At 34.2% G+C, this 18,836-nt stretch overlaps 1 protein-coding gene across 5 annotated transcripts in view; it reads right to left on the bottom strand.

The window, feature by feature from the left end:
* The window catches only part of LOC149776215 (plexin domain-containing protein 2-like), a 151,554-nt gene that overhangs the window by 94,819 nt on the left and 37,899 nt on the right, over positions 1 to 18,836 (bottom strand). For all 5 annotated transcript variants that reach the window (XM_089942587.1, XM_089942589.1, XM_089942591.1 and 2 more), the window contains exon 2: positions 9,203 to 9,381. In XM_089942587.1, the coding sequence (XP_089798713.1) occupies positions 9,203 to 9,381 (179 nt within the window). The remainder of the gene's footprint in view (positions 1 to 9,202; positions 9,382 to 18,836) is intronic.

Raw genomic sequence — 18,836 nt, 5'->3', positions numbered from 1 at the left:
TAAATCACTTAAGTGATAAGACGTAACTTTAGACATGGGTTTGGGAATCAAAAGACACTATCAAAGTGTTTTTCTTATATGAAAGTAACAAATACCTACTTCAAAGGAAAAAACATTTATTGTAGGGGTATTTGAAAACTATCAAGATTCCACTAAGCCTGATAAGAATCAGCCCCTCACCTGATCTCATACAAAAGACTTCATTTTTGTTTTACCCTCTGATGCCACCCTCAATTTTTTTATTTTTCTTACCACTGTAAATTTTTAGTTTCAATCAACACTTTCATATATCAAATTTATGGAAATCTATGAGGCAATTCTGTCGCAATAAATGTCAACAACTAAAATATAAATGTTGACCATTTTCTACAAAAAAAGTTACTCCCATTTAAAAAATACAATTTACATTTGATTTATTCAAGAAAAATAATAACATTTCTGAAATTCATCAACATTTTCTTATAAAAATAACATGTAAAATTACTTCATTGAAAATGAAAAAATACATCTAATCAAAATTAAGTTGTTCAAAACTGAACACTGTTCCTACATGATCGAAACAACGGCAACACAAACTTGAATGGACTCGTAAATAAGCAATTTTCCACTGCTGGTCCATGTTATACAGATACCTTTCATTCAAATACATCTGAAAATGGCTTCTCTCTGGTACGTAGTCATATCCGTTTGAAGTTAACGGCTTCCACCATTAAATGTAAAACACACTGCTGTGACATGCTACTGGTTAGTTTGCACTACATTATAAGGGAGGCAACTCATGAAATCCAATAGATGTCACTAGGATAAAGCACTAAAATATCTTCTCAATCTGCCAAGGTGTAGATAGCATTAATGTATCAGAACCTTGGCTAACAAAGATGATAGCTGCAACACTGATAAGGCCTCTCTGCTTCCAATACATTTCCTATTCCACCAGTTTTATAATTTCGGTAGGCCGATTCTTTTTTTCTATCCAAAATATATATTTAATGTAATTTTTTAAAATTTTTTAATGTTCTTTTGTTGCTTTTGTTGATTTTTTATACCATGGGTGAAAAAAGTGCTAGGGACAGCAATGAAAAACAGGGGTAGTCACTTGACCAGAAACACATATTTGTGCCTTATGTACAGATACTTTACACACTTTAATTACTTGTCAATACAAAAATACAACAACCGAGGTATTTGCTATGATTCAAATGTGACTTCGCTTAGGAATATACAAGTTGCTTGCATATATATATATATATATATATATATATATATATATATATATATATATATGTATAATGCATCCCTAATCGAACACAATGTGGATGCAGATCTGTTGGCATGTCAGGGTCTGATTCTTTGTTCAAAGTTCTGTCCAAACATATTTTTACATATTTTTTGGGGTACAAACTTCACCATGATCATAATTTGTGTCCCAAACTGCATATCTACACTTACATATTACATTTTTGAAATTTCTGATTGCAACCTAGATCGGCATCACATGCATGCCTTCTCTGGAGCCCTATTGGTGTATATAAACAATATGCATGTAAGCTTTTATAGTACAAGTACTGGACACATTATATATATATATATATATATATATATATATATATATATATATATATATATATATATATATATATATATATATATATATATATATATAAAGGATAATAAATGAAAATGATACAAATGCATTTCTTCAATGATGAACTCATGCTTGAACATAGAATCATGTTTTATACTTTCAAGACATCTTGTAAACTTTTAATACTAAAATACTATGTCACTTAATTTGGTGACCAGACTAGAACTAACTTTTCAAGACATTTATTGGAAATGCCTCTAAGCTAAGCCTATCATCTATCAAGGCAAGACACAAAGTGGTGGTGGGGAAAAAACTGATTTTATAATGTAATAGTTACCTATTACTATTGCACAGATTCCTTTCTGGGACTCTATCCCTAAGTTCAAGCTAATTATTCCTCCTCCAGTTAGTATTAGAGGGTAAGAAATAAAAAGGATGATACCAATCTGACATCTTATTCACAGCCAAAATACAGAATATCATCCTCTTTTGACTTGGACCAACCTCATGACATCAGAGAGTGGGGTGGGAGGAACGAATCTTTGTAAGAAAAGCAGATAAGTGTTACATAGCTAAAACTAATTTCACCCCCACCTCAGACTATATTTTAATAGTAGTAATACACTACCTACTACGATGCTCAATTTACCTGTTATGAAGGAAATCTGGTATAGAAAACTAGTGTACTTACTGTCTCTGTAGGAGTCTTTACTGCTATAAGCTCAAAGAAGGCTGGCCACATGTTGTGTCATCACCATAAAGCCAAAACAAAATAATGCCTTCGCTCCGATGTGCCAGAGATCGATGATAAAAGGAGAAGTATTGTTAGACCACCAGAATGTGGATCTGATAACATCTAAAAACGAGTGATTCAAGTAGGTGCAAGACGTAGCAACAGCCAAAACCTGATCAGTTTTAATTCTCATGAAAGAAAATTCCCTCTCAGTAAGCAATGATAAGCTCTCTTGATTGAGAGGACAATCTACTTGGAAACAGTAACCGGCACAATATCAAAGGAACCTTTTAAAAGGCAGGAAGAGATATCATCATCCTTTGCTTGTCCCTTCAGAAGAAGCCAAATAAAACCGTATGGCCCTAATCGGGTGAAATATCATATCTTCATAATCCTCTGACTGTACAGACATGACTGAGACATTAGTGACCTCACTTGGAATAGGAGTTACTAAAGGTAGCTGATTCTTTTGTCCAAAAGTCTGGTCAGCACCATAAACAAATTTTTTCAATTGACAAGACATGAAGCATGCTCCTTCACCATGACAACACTAAGGACAGCCAGAAAACAATTTTACAGGTAAAGTTCTGAAAGGAAGCTTCACTCAAAGGTAGTTATGGGAATTATGACAATCTAAAAGAACATCTGAAAGATTCACTCTAGGCATCTGTGAGTGCAATGACAGTCTCAGAAGTTCAAAATACTTGATAATATCAGAAAGGTGAAGGTTTGAACCATTGGCAGAGTTAGAATAGGCTACCCTAGAGCCCCTGTTGGGTAGTGGACACAAGACTGTTTCATCAAGAAGGCAGAGAAGAAAATCTACAACTGCACTCAAAGTGAGAAAGTTAGGATCAACACATTTCCACTGCACCAATCATAAAAGATTCCCCAATTCATAAACCCTGCAAAAAAATCTGGTCATGGCAGATGAGACAATGCAGCTGGCAACCTTGCTGGAAATCTGGTCACATGACAACATGAAATAAGCCAATAATGAAGGCAGAGAATCTGTGGGCTGACACAGCATGTCCTTCCACTGTGCAATGAGAGGTTGCTTCTTCCCAAGATCACAAACCCAACAGAAGTAATCCCTCTAGGTCCATGTGAGCACTCCATCATGAATATGAAAGAAGAGGTGTTTGGGGGTGTGAACTGGGACACCAGTCAGAAACCTGTCCAGGTGATTTAGCCAGAAATGCAGATGGTAATGAAAATCAGACCCCATGGGGTCCAAGCTGTTAAAGGGTCTTTGTGCTTTGTGTTAAAAGGTCTTTGTGTTATCTCCATTTGCTAAAGACATGAACTGGAGAGGGCACACTTAAAGTCTCCCCAAGGGAACCATGTCTGCAGCAGAGTTCAGAGTCACCATGAGAAATAGGTAAACTCAAACCTATGAGGTCTTGGCCTGAAGATCCATTATGAGGGACAGGATTTGACCATCATTCCAATCCAGAGGAATATAATCCAATCTTCACCTAAAGAGGTACAGACTTTAAAAGGTCCTTGTTGTGGTCTAGCAAGATGCTTGATGTTTCCACAATGGCTCAATACAAAGGTGTAAAAGCACCTCTGAGGGAATCATCAACATGGAAAGCACATGACGTGACATCTTTACTACTGCCTCCAGGCACAAACTTTAAAAGGTCCTTGTTGTGGTCCAGCAATATGCAGCTCAATGCAAAGGTGAAGAAGCACCTCTGAAATAGTCATCAACATGGAAAGCACATGACAAGACATCGCGCAAATGTTGATGTACTCCTGGAGAAATGATTCTTCCCAAAAGCAAGAGACTCATAAATGCTGCTGAATAGAGATTAGCAAAAGAATCAATCATCATGAAAGTATGAGCCTTAAACTCCAAGATATCTGAGGTTTTAACTGGAGGAAAACCCTTGCTTTAACCAATATTCCCACATGTTTCACACCAAAGCATAGGAGTGGTAAAAAGGGGTCAAGGTAGTGAATGGACTTAATAGCTGGAGAATTACAGGTGAGTTTAATAGCTTTGTCTGGCAGTCTTCTAATTTAGAGGTTTGCCCCAATACAAAAAAAACTATCAGCTTCAATGTTTCCTTTGGAGCATGAATGTCTCTGGAGTAGGGGAGTATAAGCAGGTCTTTGTATTGAAGCAGCCTGGCAGGAATATCAGAAATACAAGCCACATATTAAGGAAACCAAGGCTGAGATGGTTAATACAAATTATCATAAATGGTTTCACAATCTATTTCATAATTTTACCTACCATGTAGAATGGATGAAATTGTATGTTCCATGCTCATGCCAGCTACAGGAAAAAAGCATCTAAAATATGCTCAAGATTTTGTATTTAATGAAACAAACTTATAAATTATACAATTTAGAAGCAAGTGATCATTAGTAATTTCCCATACTCAGACAATCAATAACTTAAGAATCCAAAATTTTCTGCAATATCATACAGCCTTCATCAGCAGCTAATGTTGATCATGTGACTTATCATGGTCACATCTGCATGGGCTCAAGCCTCAGCTTTGCCAATGCTGGTATGTGAGAAAGCTTGCCAAGAAATAGCTTCTCGTGGAGTGGTGGTTCTTCACAGGTTCTTCCTTCACCTGATATATTGGTCACCATGTATAGCCAATTGTAAATAGATGGCTGAAATATATACATTTCTTTTAAGACACTGAATATAGCAATGCACATGTATTAATGCCTTGTTAGAATACCAATATGTTTACTCTGTACCAAATAACATGTTCTGCCTTGTTAAAATACCAATACGTTTATTCTGTACCAAATAACATGTTCTGCCTTGTTAGAATACCATTATGTGTACTCTGTACCAAATAACATGTATTGCCTTGTTAGAATACCAATGTTTACTCTGTACCAAATAACATGTTCTGCCTTGTTAGAATACCAATATGTTTACTCTGTACCAAATAACATGTTCTGCCTTGTTAAAATACCAATACGTTTATTCTGTACCAAATAACATGTTCTGCCTTGTTAGAATACCATTATGTGTACTCTGTACCAAATAACATGTATTGCCTTGTTAGAATACCAATGTTTACTCTGTACCAAATAACATGTTCTGCCTTGTTAGAATACCAATATGTTTACTCTGTACCAAATAACATGTTTTGCCTTGTTAGAATACCAATATGTTTACTCTGTACCAAATAACATGTTCTGCCTTGTTAGAATACCAATACGTTTATTCTGTACCAAATAACAGACAGACTGCAAGGTATGGAGGAGGAGGAGGATGATTGTAAGAAGTTCTAAATAGTTACTGTATGATAATTGGATACTTCAATTGGCCAATGCCACCAACAGACAGACGTGAATCTGCTGAAACAACTCCACACTCTTCTATGGATGCATTTGTGTACACAATGAAGCCAGTTGTTCTGGGTCTAAGTTTCATAACATTACATTTTTTTTAGATCCACAATTTAGATCTACATTAATGTATCAGGCAGGTTTATATGTGCATAAAATTCCTGGTACATTGTACTATTAATAACTAACACTGTACTATTTAAGACAAAGACTGTACTACTTAAGACAAAGACTGTGCTATTTAAGACAAAGATTGTACTATTTAAGATAAAGGCTGTACTACTTAAGACTAAGATTGTACTATTTAAGACAAAGAATGTACTACATTAGACAAGGCTACTATGTAAGACAATAACTACTACTTAAGACTAAGACTGTACTATTTAAGACAAAGACTACTATTTCAGACTAAGACTGTACCATTTAAGACTAAGACTATGACTGTACTATTTAAGATTAATACTATGACTGTACTATTTAAGACAAAGAATGTACTACTTAAGACTAAGACCGTACTATTTAAGACAAAAAATGTACTACATTAGACAAGGCTACTATGTAAGACAATAACTACTACTTAAGACTAAGACTACTATTTAAGACAAAGACTACTATTTCAGACTAAGACTGTACCATTTAAGACTAAGACTATGACTGTACTATTTAAGATTAATACTATGACTGTACTATTTAAGACAAAGAATGTACTACTTAAGACTAAGACCGTACTATTTAAGACAAAGAATGTACTACATTAGACAAGGCTACTATGTAAGACAATAACTACTACTTAAGACTAAGACTACTATTTAAGACAAAGACTACTATTTCAGACTAAGACTGTACCATTTAAGACTAAGACTATGACTGTACTATTTAAGATTAATACTATGACTACTATTTAAGACAAAGAATGTACTACTTAAGACTAAGACTGTACTATTTAAGACTAAGACTAGGACTGTATTATTTAAGACTAAGACTAGGATTGTACTATTTAAGACTATGTGCTATTTAAGACAAAGACTGTACTACTTATGACTAAGACTGTACTATTTAAGACAAAGACTAATATTTAAGACTAAAAATAGGACTGTACTTTTTAAGACTAAGACTGCACTATTTAAGACCAAGATTGTAACCTCTTCCCTCAAATGTTTGTTTATCGGTATCATCTATTAAACCAATAAAAGCTGCTGTCTGGTAGAAATGAATGTCCTGAAGTATATCTGATTGTTATGTATATCTACATGTCTACTATATATTGTTATGTAACTCTACATATCTACTATATACTGCTATGTATGTCTACATGTCTGCTATATTGCTATGTATATCTACATGTCTACTATATATTGCTATGTATATCTACATGTCTACTATATACTGCTATGTATTGTTATTGTTATTGTCGGGTTTAACGCCATTTTTCAGTACATGATATGCTATACATGGCGGCCAGTATTAATGGTGGAGGAAGAACCTGGGAAAACCCCAGAAAGAACCACTGACCCACGAGAAGCTACTGACAAGCTTTCTTACATACCCACATTGGCTGAATCCGAGACTCTAACCCATGCAGACAGAGGTGAGATGGCAGTGATCCATAACAGAGAGGGCATTAGACCACTCGGCCACTCAAGGCCCCTTAATGCTATGTATATCTACATGTCTACTATATATTCGTGGTTTTTTTATATCTGAACAGTACTTCTGAAATTTGGTTAATGTCCTTTTGTGCATTGAAAACTCAAACTCAAAGGTTAAAAGCAAATTTGTAATGTATTACAGCATTGCATTCCACTGAAGATACATATATATATATATATATATATATATATATATATATATATATATATATATATATATATATATATGGAAAACTGAAATATACACCTCTTACATTGAAGGTATTAATAAAAATCATTTTCTTTTCTTATAATTAGTTTCCAGATTAACTGAAAAACCATCTTGTTTAAAGATTCAGGAGTCAAAAAGTCATTCAAAGTCTTTTGATTCATGAAAAATCGGAGTTCTCCATTAGGTTTGTGTACTATGAAGAGATCTGAAATAAACTCTCCCTTATGTGAGGAAGGTACTACAGATGCTACCGATACCATTTCATCTACTTTAATTTATACCCGAATCTTTTGGTCATTAGAAAATTTGATGCACTTTGGTATTCTGTTTTGTTTCCTAGTCTGTCTAGTTTAATCTTGCAAATCTTTGTAAAATCCAGTTAGCAGTCATTGGCCACTGCCATACATTAAACTATGAACAAACTTAACCTGTCAGTTTTGTGTGTGTGTGTATAAAACAGGGTTCATTCAGAATTTTAGCCTCATAGATGTTTGAAGCAGCTCCAAAGGGGAGTGCAGATTTGGCACTGACTGTGTCCTATTGTCAATTTTCCTCTACAAGGTCTAATTCTGACTGGGTCCTAATGTCATTTTTCCTCTATAAGGTCAAATCCTGACTGGGTCCTATTGTCAATTTTCCTCTACAAGGTCTAATTCTGACTGGGTCCTAATGTCATTTTTCCTCTATAAGGTCAAATCCTGACTGGGTCCTATTGTCAATTTTCCTCTATAAGGTCAAATCCTGACTGGGTCCTATTGTTAATTTTCCTCTACAATGTCAAATCCTGACTGTGTCCTATTGTCAATTTTCAACTACAAAGTCAAATCCTGACTGTGTTCAATTGTCAATTTTCCTCTGCAAGATCAAATCCTGATTGGATCCTACTGTTAATTTTCCATGTCACAAGCACATCAGCATGTATATTACATTTGCTATAAATGTTTTAGGCTAATAACCAGTAATGCATGGAGAAGGTGTTATATTTCCAGATTCAATTTACTAAACAAAATTTGGTCTTTATGACCTTGTTTCAGTTGCTAAGCAACCAAGGTAACTGACAAGCCATACACAGCATTATGACTGAAGATGATCTGAGCCTTTATGAGTGCCTTCATCATTTGTCAACAACCTTCTTGACTTTAGATGTGTGCTTCATTTTTTCATGGAGGATATGTCTATGACGTCAGCACCAGTACCAGCAATACCAAAGTCTGCAAAGTCTGACATTTTGGGGTCACAGCTGGTTTTAAATGATTGATGACACATGATTTTATTTGTCTTTAAATAGCACCAAACGAGCAAGTGCTTGGGTGGAAATGCTAATGAAAACTGTAAGTTATACATGCCACATGAAAGGTTATTGATAATGCATATACACCTTTGAATCAGGACACTGTATAAAGCAACATGATCCCGATGCCCTTCTCAGTTGTTACTCCATTCACCCTGAGGTGTTCCATGCCCTCCTCAATGCACAACCAATCAATAAACTCCAAAACATACTGAGCAAATTTGCTAAGCACCCCAATCAAATTTATATTTTAAAGTCTCCCTCTTCAATAGTATCGGAGGAGTTGCACAACCTACCATATATACTCACTTATATACTCAGTTTGCAGTGGGACTAATCTTATAAGAGAGTATTTACAATATACAAGTCCAGCAGCAAATGGGTTCAGAGATGATATACTTACTAATACAATGGAAGCATTGGCGAGTGGATTTGTTGTGGTAGTAGGTAATGGTGTAGAATCAGTGTTGTTTCCTATGGTATCTCCTGAAAACTGTCGTCTGTATCTATTGTGGCTTTGTTGAGAAAAGTTTATCACAGAAGAGATTGATGGACTTTGTCCTAGAATTCTGTATTGTATATCTGAAAAAGAAAAAAGAAATCACATTCAAGTTATCAAAAATGCAAACATTGTGTTTCTTCATTACTTTCATGAATCAGCAATAATTTAAGACTTTAGCATACACAAATTAAGCAACCCGTAAACTCAATTTTTAAAATGTAAAAATACATTACTTTTGTCATTTTGTCACTTGCTTGTGCTTGTTCAGTATAGGGAGTTGTAAGTGCTAGAATCACAATTAGTGGGTTGCAGGTTCAAATCCTGCTCCAGATAGTCATTATGTCCTAGTAAACATGACATAAATTTCAGTACCGGTAGTTACTATTGGCATTCTGTTGGCATTTTGTTATTGTTTGTTCTTATGGATCATTAATGTGCTGTCAAACATACAGTAATATAATTTTATTATAAATTATGGATGACTCTGAAGCATATGTATTATATATCCAATAACTTAACTGCTGGGCTTCTATGACCTTTTAAATATGCAAAAAGTAAAGATCAGCAAATTTTAGGTAGAAACCTAAAAATAGAAGTTTGCTTTAGTACTATGAATCAATGAGAGTCTTCAATTGGCATGATAAACAGCAACAAACTCAGTAATCTTGCTGGTAATTGTGATATAATAATCTTGCTGATAATTGTGGAGTGAATGATGAATCACTGAAAACTGTTCTTCAAAAATTCCTATGTCCATGTACCACCAACATATTTAGCTTATGTTCAATGTAATATATTAAATTGGGGCAGATACACTCTAGAACAACTATGGCAGTGAAAAAATAGGGGAAATAATGTGTGTGTGTTTTGGGATTTTTAACATAATAATAATAATAACAATAATAATAATAATAATAATGCTTTATTTATAGTGGGTGACTCATTAGTCAAGGACTATTCTCCCTTGAGGCCCTCTTTAAAGGAGAGTATAACAATGCACATTATATGAAGATAGTGTGTGTGTGTGTGATTTGGATTTTTAACATAGCTTTAACAATATTTCAGTCATATTGCTACGATGTCTGCATTGTGGCAGTTGATAGTGATGCCTAGCACTGGGGCATCATGCCGCGGACATGTAGCATGATGTCCCACCCAGTCACATTATCCTGATGCCAGGCCAACCAGCCCTAACACTAACCTCTTAATGCTGAGCACCTAGCAAGGCAGCTGCCAGTACTATTTTTATAAGTCTCTGGTATGACTGGTCTGGGATTCAAACCTGTGACCTCCTACATCCTAGGCAGACATTCTAACCGCTTAGGCCAACAAAGCGGTCAGAAGGAAATGCTGATACTAATAGTTTCAGACATATTACTGGAAACATAAGATATCAGTCTTTATATGACTCTTACAGAGAATTAAGACAGGTTTCTGGAATATGTGGACATTTTAAAGTCTGTGCAATTTGTGATATCTTAAAAGTTCTGTGCTGAGATAGGTTTCATTACATGTTGTTTTCCTCGTTTGAACAGATGGAATTATGAACAAAGTATTTAAATATTTACAAAAATTATAAAAAGGTGTTTATAACAGCTATGCACATTTAAATTTGGAAAATTCATGGCTGAGCTTTGTTATTACATTTCAATAGTGCCCAGATGAAAGGTCAAGTTTGGCATAAAATTATACTAAAATCTGAATTCATACCCAGGCAGCAATGATTTTCATTTGTCGCATACTAACCTGGCAATATGAACTGCATTAATTGTCATAAAATTGGAATTTTGTACATTTTTCTGTCTAAAGGTGGTGATATTTACATTAAATGATTTTTAGTTGTCTGGGCTACATAGGGTAGAAAATTGTCATTCCCAGTAAACTGTCAGACTTAAAGTGTGTGTGTGTGATTCGGATTTTTAACGTAGCTTTAACAATTTTTCAGTCATATCACTACGGTGTCTGCAGTGTGGCAGTTTATAGTGATGTCCAGCACTGGGGCATCATGCCACAGACCTGTAGCATGATGTCCAACCCAGTCATATTATCCTGACATCAGACCGACCAGTCCTAACACTAATCTCTTAATGCTGAGCGCCAAGCGAGGCAGCTGTTAGTACTATTTTTATAAGTCTTTGGTATGACTCGGCCAGGGATCGAATTAAAATACAAACAATATTATGGCCAGAGCGGAGATTTAATGGTGATAAATCATGATGTCAATGTGCTTACCATATATGCTTGCTTACAAGTTGACTCTAATTATAAACAACAAAGATCCTGATCTGTCATAGAATAATGTGCCATTTATTCTCTTGCTCCAATGAACTAGAAGTTAGAGCATCCACCTCGGATGCAGGAGGTTGTGGGTTTGAACCCCAGCCAAGTCATACCAAAGACTAATAAAGATGGCACTAACAGATGAATCACTAAGTGTTCAGCAGCAAGCGGTTAGTGTTAGGACTGGTTGACCTGGTGTCAGGATAATGTGACTGGGTAGGACATCATGCTACATGTCTGCGGCATGATGCCCCAGTGCTAGACATACTATAAACTGCCCCACTACAGACATTGTAGCAATATGACTGATAATTTGTTAAAGTTATGTTAAAAATCTAAATTACACACAAATCACACAAACCCAGATCTGCTGTATAATGTGCTGGCAGATCTGGGTCTTGCAATTTACAGTTGGACTCAACTTATAAGTGAGTACATATGGTAACTAATGTTTCATCGCTGGTTAAGGCTAGTACTTATCATGCCTCTGAAGTTCAATATATCTTGTACACAGTACAGGCCTCATACCAAGATGCTGGGTCTGCACTATCGTATCACAAAACCTGGTAGCCCTGTGATGTCACCATATAATATTATCAGCTGGGTTTTGGTGGGGGGGTGTCTTCTTCAAACTATAATCTATATAACACAGGACTGTATGTGTGTGTGTGTCTCAAAGCTGAGTGCCAAGTGAGGCAGCTGTTAGTACCATTTTTAAAAGTCTTTGGTATGACTCGGCTGGGGATCAAACCCGCAACCGAGTACTTTGAATGTATATATAATAGAGGGCCACAAGGAGGATTAGTTTGGTGCAACTAATTCTGTCCCCCTCTTTCAATAAAGTCATTATTTTTATTGGTGTTACTGTATTATTATTATTATTATTATTATTATTATTATTATTATTTTATTATTATTATTATTATTATTATTATTGACTCAATGCAGTGAGGACAGTTAAGTCTTACAGCTGACAGTTTCATATTAAAACACTTTTCCACAGCTGTGAAGCATGCAACTAGCATCTGATTTTGAAATTTGTCACACCATGCACCTTTTCAAATTTCAAAAAATAAATTTTTCTCTCAAAAAATTGAATGGAAGGATGACACACATGACAAAATGAAAATTATGGTAATTATTGATGATGATGATGATGATGTCATTTTAAACTTAATAGCCGTTCTTCTAATACTGGAAGAAATATGATAAAGAACAATTCAATACAGGTGCTAAGAACCAATGTCCTGAATCAGCAAATTTTGAACAATTTCTAAATTTATCCTCTTAGTACAACATAACATTGTGGCCAATCAAATAAAAATTTCACCTGTCCTGCACAAGTTCTAACTTATGTATGACCTATGGATTTATATATTATATTACTAGTGTAAATTTTACTGTATGTATGACCTATGGATTTATATATTACTGGTGTAAATTTTACTGTATGTATGACCTATGGATTTATATATTATATTACTGGTGTAAATTTTACTGTATGTATGACCTATGGATTTACATATTATATTACTGGTGTAAATTTTACTGTATGTATGACCTATGGATTTATATATTATATTACTGGTGTAAATTTTACTGTATGTATGACCTATGGATTTATATATTACATTACTGGTGTAAATTTTACTGTATGTATGACCTATGGATTTATATATTATATTACTGGTGTAAATTTTACTGTATGTATGACCTATGGATTTATATATTATATTACTGGTGTAAATTTTACTGTATGTATGACCTATGGATTTATATATTATATTACTGGTGTAAATTTTACTGTATGTATGACCTATGGATTTACATATTATATTACTGGTGTAAATTTTACTGTATGTATGACCTATGGATTTATATATTATATTACTGGTGTAAATTTTACTGTATGTATGACCTATGGATTTACATATTATATTACTGGTGTAAATTTTACTGTATGTATGACCTATGGATTTACATATTATATTACTGGTGTAAATTTTACTGTATGTATGACCTATGGATTTACATATTATATTACTGGTGTAAATTTTACTGTATGTATGACCTATGGATTTACATATTATATTACTGGTGTAAATTTTACTGTATGTATGACCTATGGATTTATATATTATATTACTGGTGTAAATTTTACTGGCTTTATTCATGAATAAGATACATTCACACAATACGTATGATCTGTCAGCACAAGCTATACTGTACTGATGGAACATGATTCACACTCTTTACTCAACTTCTGATTTAAGGTAAATATATCACTCCCTCACTGTAAGGTCTATCATTATAACATGGTCCCTATTGTCAGGTGAGTATTACTATGGATTCCAGGACAGTAGTAGTAAAATAAAATTTATTATGTACTTCATTATAAAGCCTCACAACGGATCACATGGACAGTATTATAATGAGTACTGTATCATATATTTCATTATAAGACAGCCTCACTATAAGGCAATATATAATATGGATCCCATGGTAAGCATGAGAGTACTGTTTAAACTGTTTGGGGTTTTCATTTCACTTTTCAGCAAATGACATCTATACACAGAGGACTATTTACCTGCTGCAGGAAAAACTTGGAAAAAACCACCAACCCACAGGAAGCTACTACTCATAACCTTTCTCACATACCACACTGGCCAAGCCTAAGACTTGAACCCATGTGGACTACTGAGCGCTATATCATGTACTTTATTATCAGGTTATCTGGCTTTATGACAAGTCTCCTCTATGACTCCCACAGACAGTATTATTATCAGGGAGTACTTTATCATATACATGTATATCATTATAAGACCTCATTATAAGGAGTACTGTATTATATACACATACATCATTATAAGAGTCTTAATATAAAGCAGTATACTCTATAGCTTCCACTGACAGCATTTTCATGAGTACTCTATCATGTATTTCATTGTAAGATTATAAGTCTTAATGTATGGTGGTATACCCCCATGGCTCCCATGAACTGCATTATGACGAGTGATTACTGCAGCACAGACCTAATTAATCTACATGTTCTGCCAAATCATAAAATGACATATTTTAGTCACAACACTCTTCACTCCCTGTTAAGTGCATATTACACAGACAATTATGGAAAAATATGTATAATGTCAACTGGCTCCATGCAAAACACATGCCCCATGTCAAAGAATGACTGATAACAATAAAATGAATTGGCAACTTCCAAAGAAATGGAACATAATTTACAACCGATTTATGTAGATTTCTGCTCTTATCCAATAGTTTTGTCTTGTTACATCAAATTCTTAAAACTTTGCAACGTATGATGGATGATTATTATCCCTAATCAATTATTCTGACTTACTACGCATACAACAGACTTGTATATACTGTATATATTTGCTTCTATATTGGGTCCATTGCAAACAATATTGACCCTGATCTGCCATCACATAATGGGCAGCAGATCAGGGACTATGTTGTTTGTTCTACCGATTGCTCCTAAAAACCTACATAGACCCAGATCTGCTGGCACATGATGCAACAGCAGAAGTAGGTCAATGCAGTTTGCAGTTGGTCACAACTTATATGTGAGTACATATGGAAATTCATCATTTAAAGTTAGTGTCTTTCCATATATACTAGTCTATTAATATCATAAAAATGTCTGTCAAATAATAAATAACAATATGACAGATACATAAGATAAAAATTTGTAGCTAACAGACATATTCTCTCTTAAATATCGGATCAAGGTTGATGGATGAGAGTTATACCATAAACAGTTGCTACATTTCTTTATTTATCATTATACATGAATTGGGGGTGGGAGGGGTAAAGTAGGAAGCCAAAACGGCCACACTATTCAAATGTTCCTCTTTACATGATTTAAAGAACATTAACATGCAATCAATGTCTTCTGAAAATTTATTTGCTCCACTGCAAATGCAAAGCCAAAGGCAGCACAAGAAATATTTTTCATTATTATCTGAATTTTTGTGAATCAATTGTGACTGGTTATATCTGTACATATGTTGTGTCAAGCCATCCGTCTCTCTGTCCATCAATCCATAGTCAGTTCTCCATCGACACCAATTTAATAGGGACAGATTGATTTGGTACAGAGTGCATAATGTTTTATCAGGCTAGACTGCTTCATGGTGAATTCACAATGTTAGGTAATTTAAAATGAGAATATCCCAACATGCTCTCCATATAGGGGCAAAGATTCAAATACAGGTCTCTGCAAGGCAAAGATCCAAATACAGGTCACTGCAAGGCAAAGATTCAAATGCAGGTCTCTGCAAGGCAAAGATCCAAATACAGGTCACTGCAAGGCAAAGATTCGAATACAGGTCTCTGCAAGGCAAAGATCCAAATACAGGTCTCTGCAAGGCAAAGATCCAAATACAGGTCACTGCAAGGCAAAGATCCAAATGCAGGTCATTGCAAGGCAAAGATCCAAATACAGGTCTCTGCAAGGCAAAGATTCAAATACAGGTCACTGCAAGGCAAAAATTCAAATGCAGGTCATTGCAAGGCAAAGATTCAAATGCAGGTCACTGCAAGGCAAAGATTCAAATACAGGTCACTGCAAGGCAAAGATTCAAATGCAGGTCACTGCAAGGCAAAGATTCAAATACAGGTCACTGCAAGGCAAAGATTCAAATGCAGGTCACTGCAAGGCAAAGATCCAAATACAGGTCTCTGCAAGGCAACCTTCACATACATATCTGCATTTGTATGGAAACTTTTACCCTGCTCCACTGGCTACCAACTCGGTGAAACACTAGACACAAATAAACAATGGTGACATGGAATTGTACTAAAGCACGATCAGTGAAGATTGGTACTTCAAGAAGACTGTTTGACCTGGTCAACATGCTGCATTTGACCCTTGCTCTTGGTCATGTGATATATTTGTCCAATGACTTAACTCTTGATAAGAGGACAATCTGGTACACTATGACTGCATATATTTCACTAGTATATTCTTACTAATGTCCATTGAGTTTTCAATGCTATATTCTTAATAATGTTCACTGAGTTTTCAATGCAATATACTTACTAATGTCCATTGAGTTTTCAATGCTACTTTCTTACTAATGTCCACTGAGTTTTCAGTGCTATATTCTTACTAATGCCCATTCAGTTTTCAAAGCTATATTCTTGCTAATGTCCATTCAGTTTTCAGTGCTCTATTATTACTAATGACCACTGAGTTTTTAATGCTATATTCCTACTAATGTCCATTTAATTTTCAATGCTATTTTCTTATTAACGTCCCATGAGTTTTCAATGCTACATTCTTACTAATGACCACTGAGTTTTCAATGCTATATACTTACTAATGACAGTTGAGTTTTCACTGCTAGATTCTTACTAATGTCCATTTAGTTCTCAATGCTATATTCTTACTAATGTCCTTTGAGTTTTCAATGCAATATACTTACCAATGTCCAATGGGATTTCAATGCTATATTCTTACCATTGTCCATTGAGTTTTCAATGCTATATTCTTCCTAACGTCCATTCAGTTTTCAATGCTATTTTCTTCCTAATGTCCATTCAGTTTTCAATGATATATTCTTAATAATTTCCTATAAGATTTCAACAGTGTATTCTTACTAATGACCACTGAGTTTTCAATGCTATATTCTTACTACATGACCACTGAGTTTTCAATACTATATTCTTACTAATGTCCATTCAGTTTTCAATGATATATTCCTACTAATTTCCTACAAGATTTCAACACTGTATTCTTACTAATGTCCTATGAGTTTTCAATGCTATATTCTTACTAATGACTACTGAGTTTTCAATGCTATATTTTAACTAATGTCCATTGAGTTTTCAATGCTATATTCTTACTAATGTCCTATGAGTTTTCAACACTGTATTCTTACTAATGACCACTAAGTTTTCAATGCTAAATTCTTACTAATGTCCATTCAGTTTTCAATGCTATTTTCTTAATAATGTCCATTCAGTTTTCAATGATTTATTCCTACTAATGTCCAATGAGTTTTCAACACTGTATTCTTACTAATAACCACTGAGTTTTCAATGCTATATTCTTACTAATGTCCACTCAGTTTTCAATGCTATATTCTTACTAATGTCCACTGAGTTTTCACTGCTACATTCTTACTAATGTCTACTGAGTCTTCAACACTATATTCTTACTAATGACCACTGAGTTTTCAATGCAATATTCTTACTACATGACCACTGAGTTTTTAATGCTATATTCTTACTAATGTCCATTCAGTTTTCAATGCTTTATTCTTACTAATGTCCATTCAGTTTTCAATGATTCCTACTAATTTCCTACAAGATTTCAACACTGTATTCTTACTAATGTCTTATGAGTTTTCAATGCTATATTTTTACTAATGACTACTGAGTTTTCAATGATACTTGTTTACTAATGTCCACTGAGATTTCAATGCTATATTCTTACTAATTTCCATTAGATTTAATGCTATATTCTTATTAATATCCATTCAGTTTTCAATGCTACTTTCTTACTAATCTCCATTGATATTTGAATGCTATATTCTTTACTAATGTCCATTCAGTTTTCATTGATATATTCTTACTGATATCCATTCAGTTTTAATGCTATATACTTACTAATGTCCATTGGGTTTTCAATGCTATATTCTTACTAATGTCCATTGAGTTTTCAGTGCTATATTTTTTCCAATGTCCATTGAGTTTTCAATGATACATTCATACTACATGTAATCTCCATTGAGTTTTCAATGCTAGTCTTACTAAAGTCCATTGAGTTTTCAATGCTACATTCTTACCAATGCCCACTGAGTTTTCAATGCTTCATTTATACTAAAGTCCATTGAGTTTTCAAAGCTACATTCTTACTAATGTCCATAGTTTTCAATGCTATATTCTTACTATTGTCCACTGAGTTTTCAATGATAGTTTTACTAATGTCAATTGAATTTTCAATGCTACATTCATACTAATGTCCATTGAGTTTTCAATGCTATATTCTTACTATTGTCCATAGTTTTCAATGCTACATCATTACCACTGTTCATAGAGTTTTCAGTGCTACATCATTACTAATGTTCATAGAGTTTTCAATGCTACATTCTTACTAATATTCATAGAGTTTTCAATGCTATATTCTCACTAATGTCCTAGGAGTTTTGAACACTATACTTATACTAATAATATTGTTTTAGTTTTCAATACTGTATTCTTACTCTGGAACTCTGCTTTGGAATAG

The sequence above is a fragment of the Sinohyriopsis cumingii genome, chromosome 18 (genome assembly GCF_028554795.1).
Source record: "Sinohyriopsis cumingii isolate HCF-2022 chromosome 18, ASM2855479v2, whole genome shotgun sequence".
In the NCBI taxonomy this organism is placed as follows: Eukaryota; Metazoa; Mollusca; class Bivalvia; order Unionida; family Unionidae; genus Sinohyriopsis; species Sinohyriopsis cumingii.
Note: the sequence above shows the minus strand (reverse complement) of the source record. Positions and strands in the feature narration are given on the sequence as shown.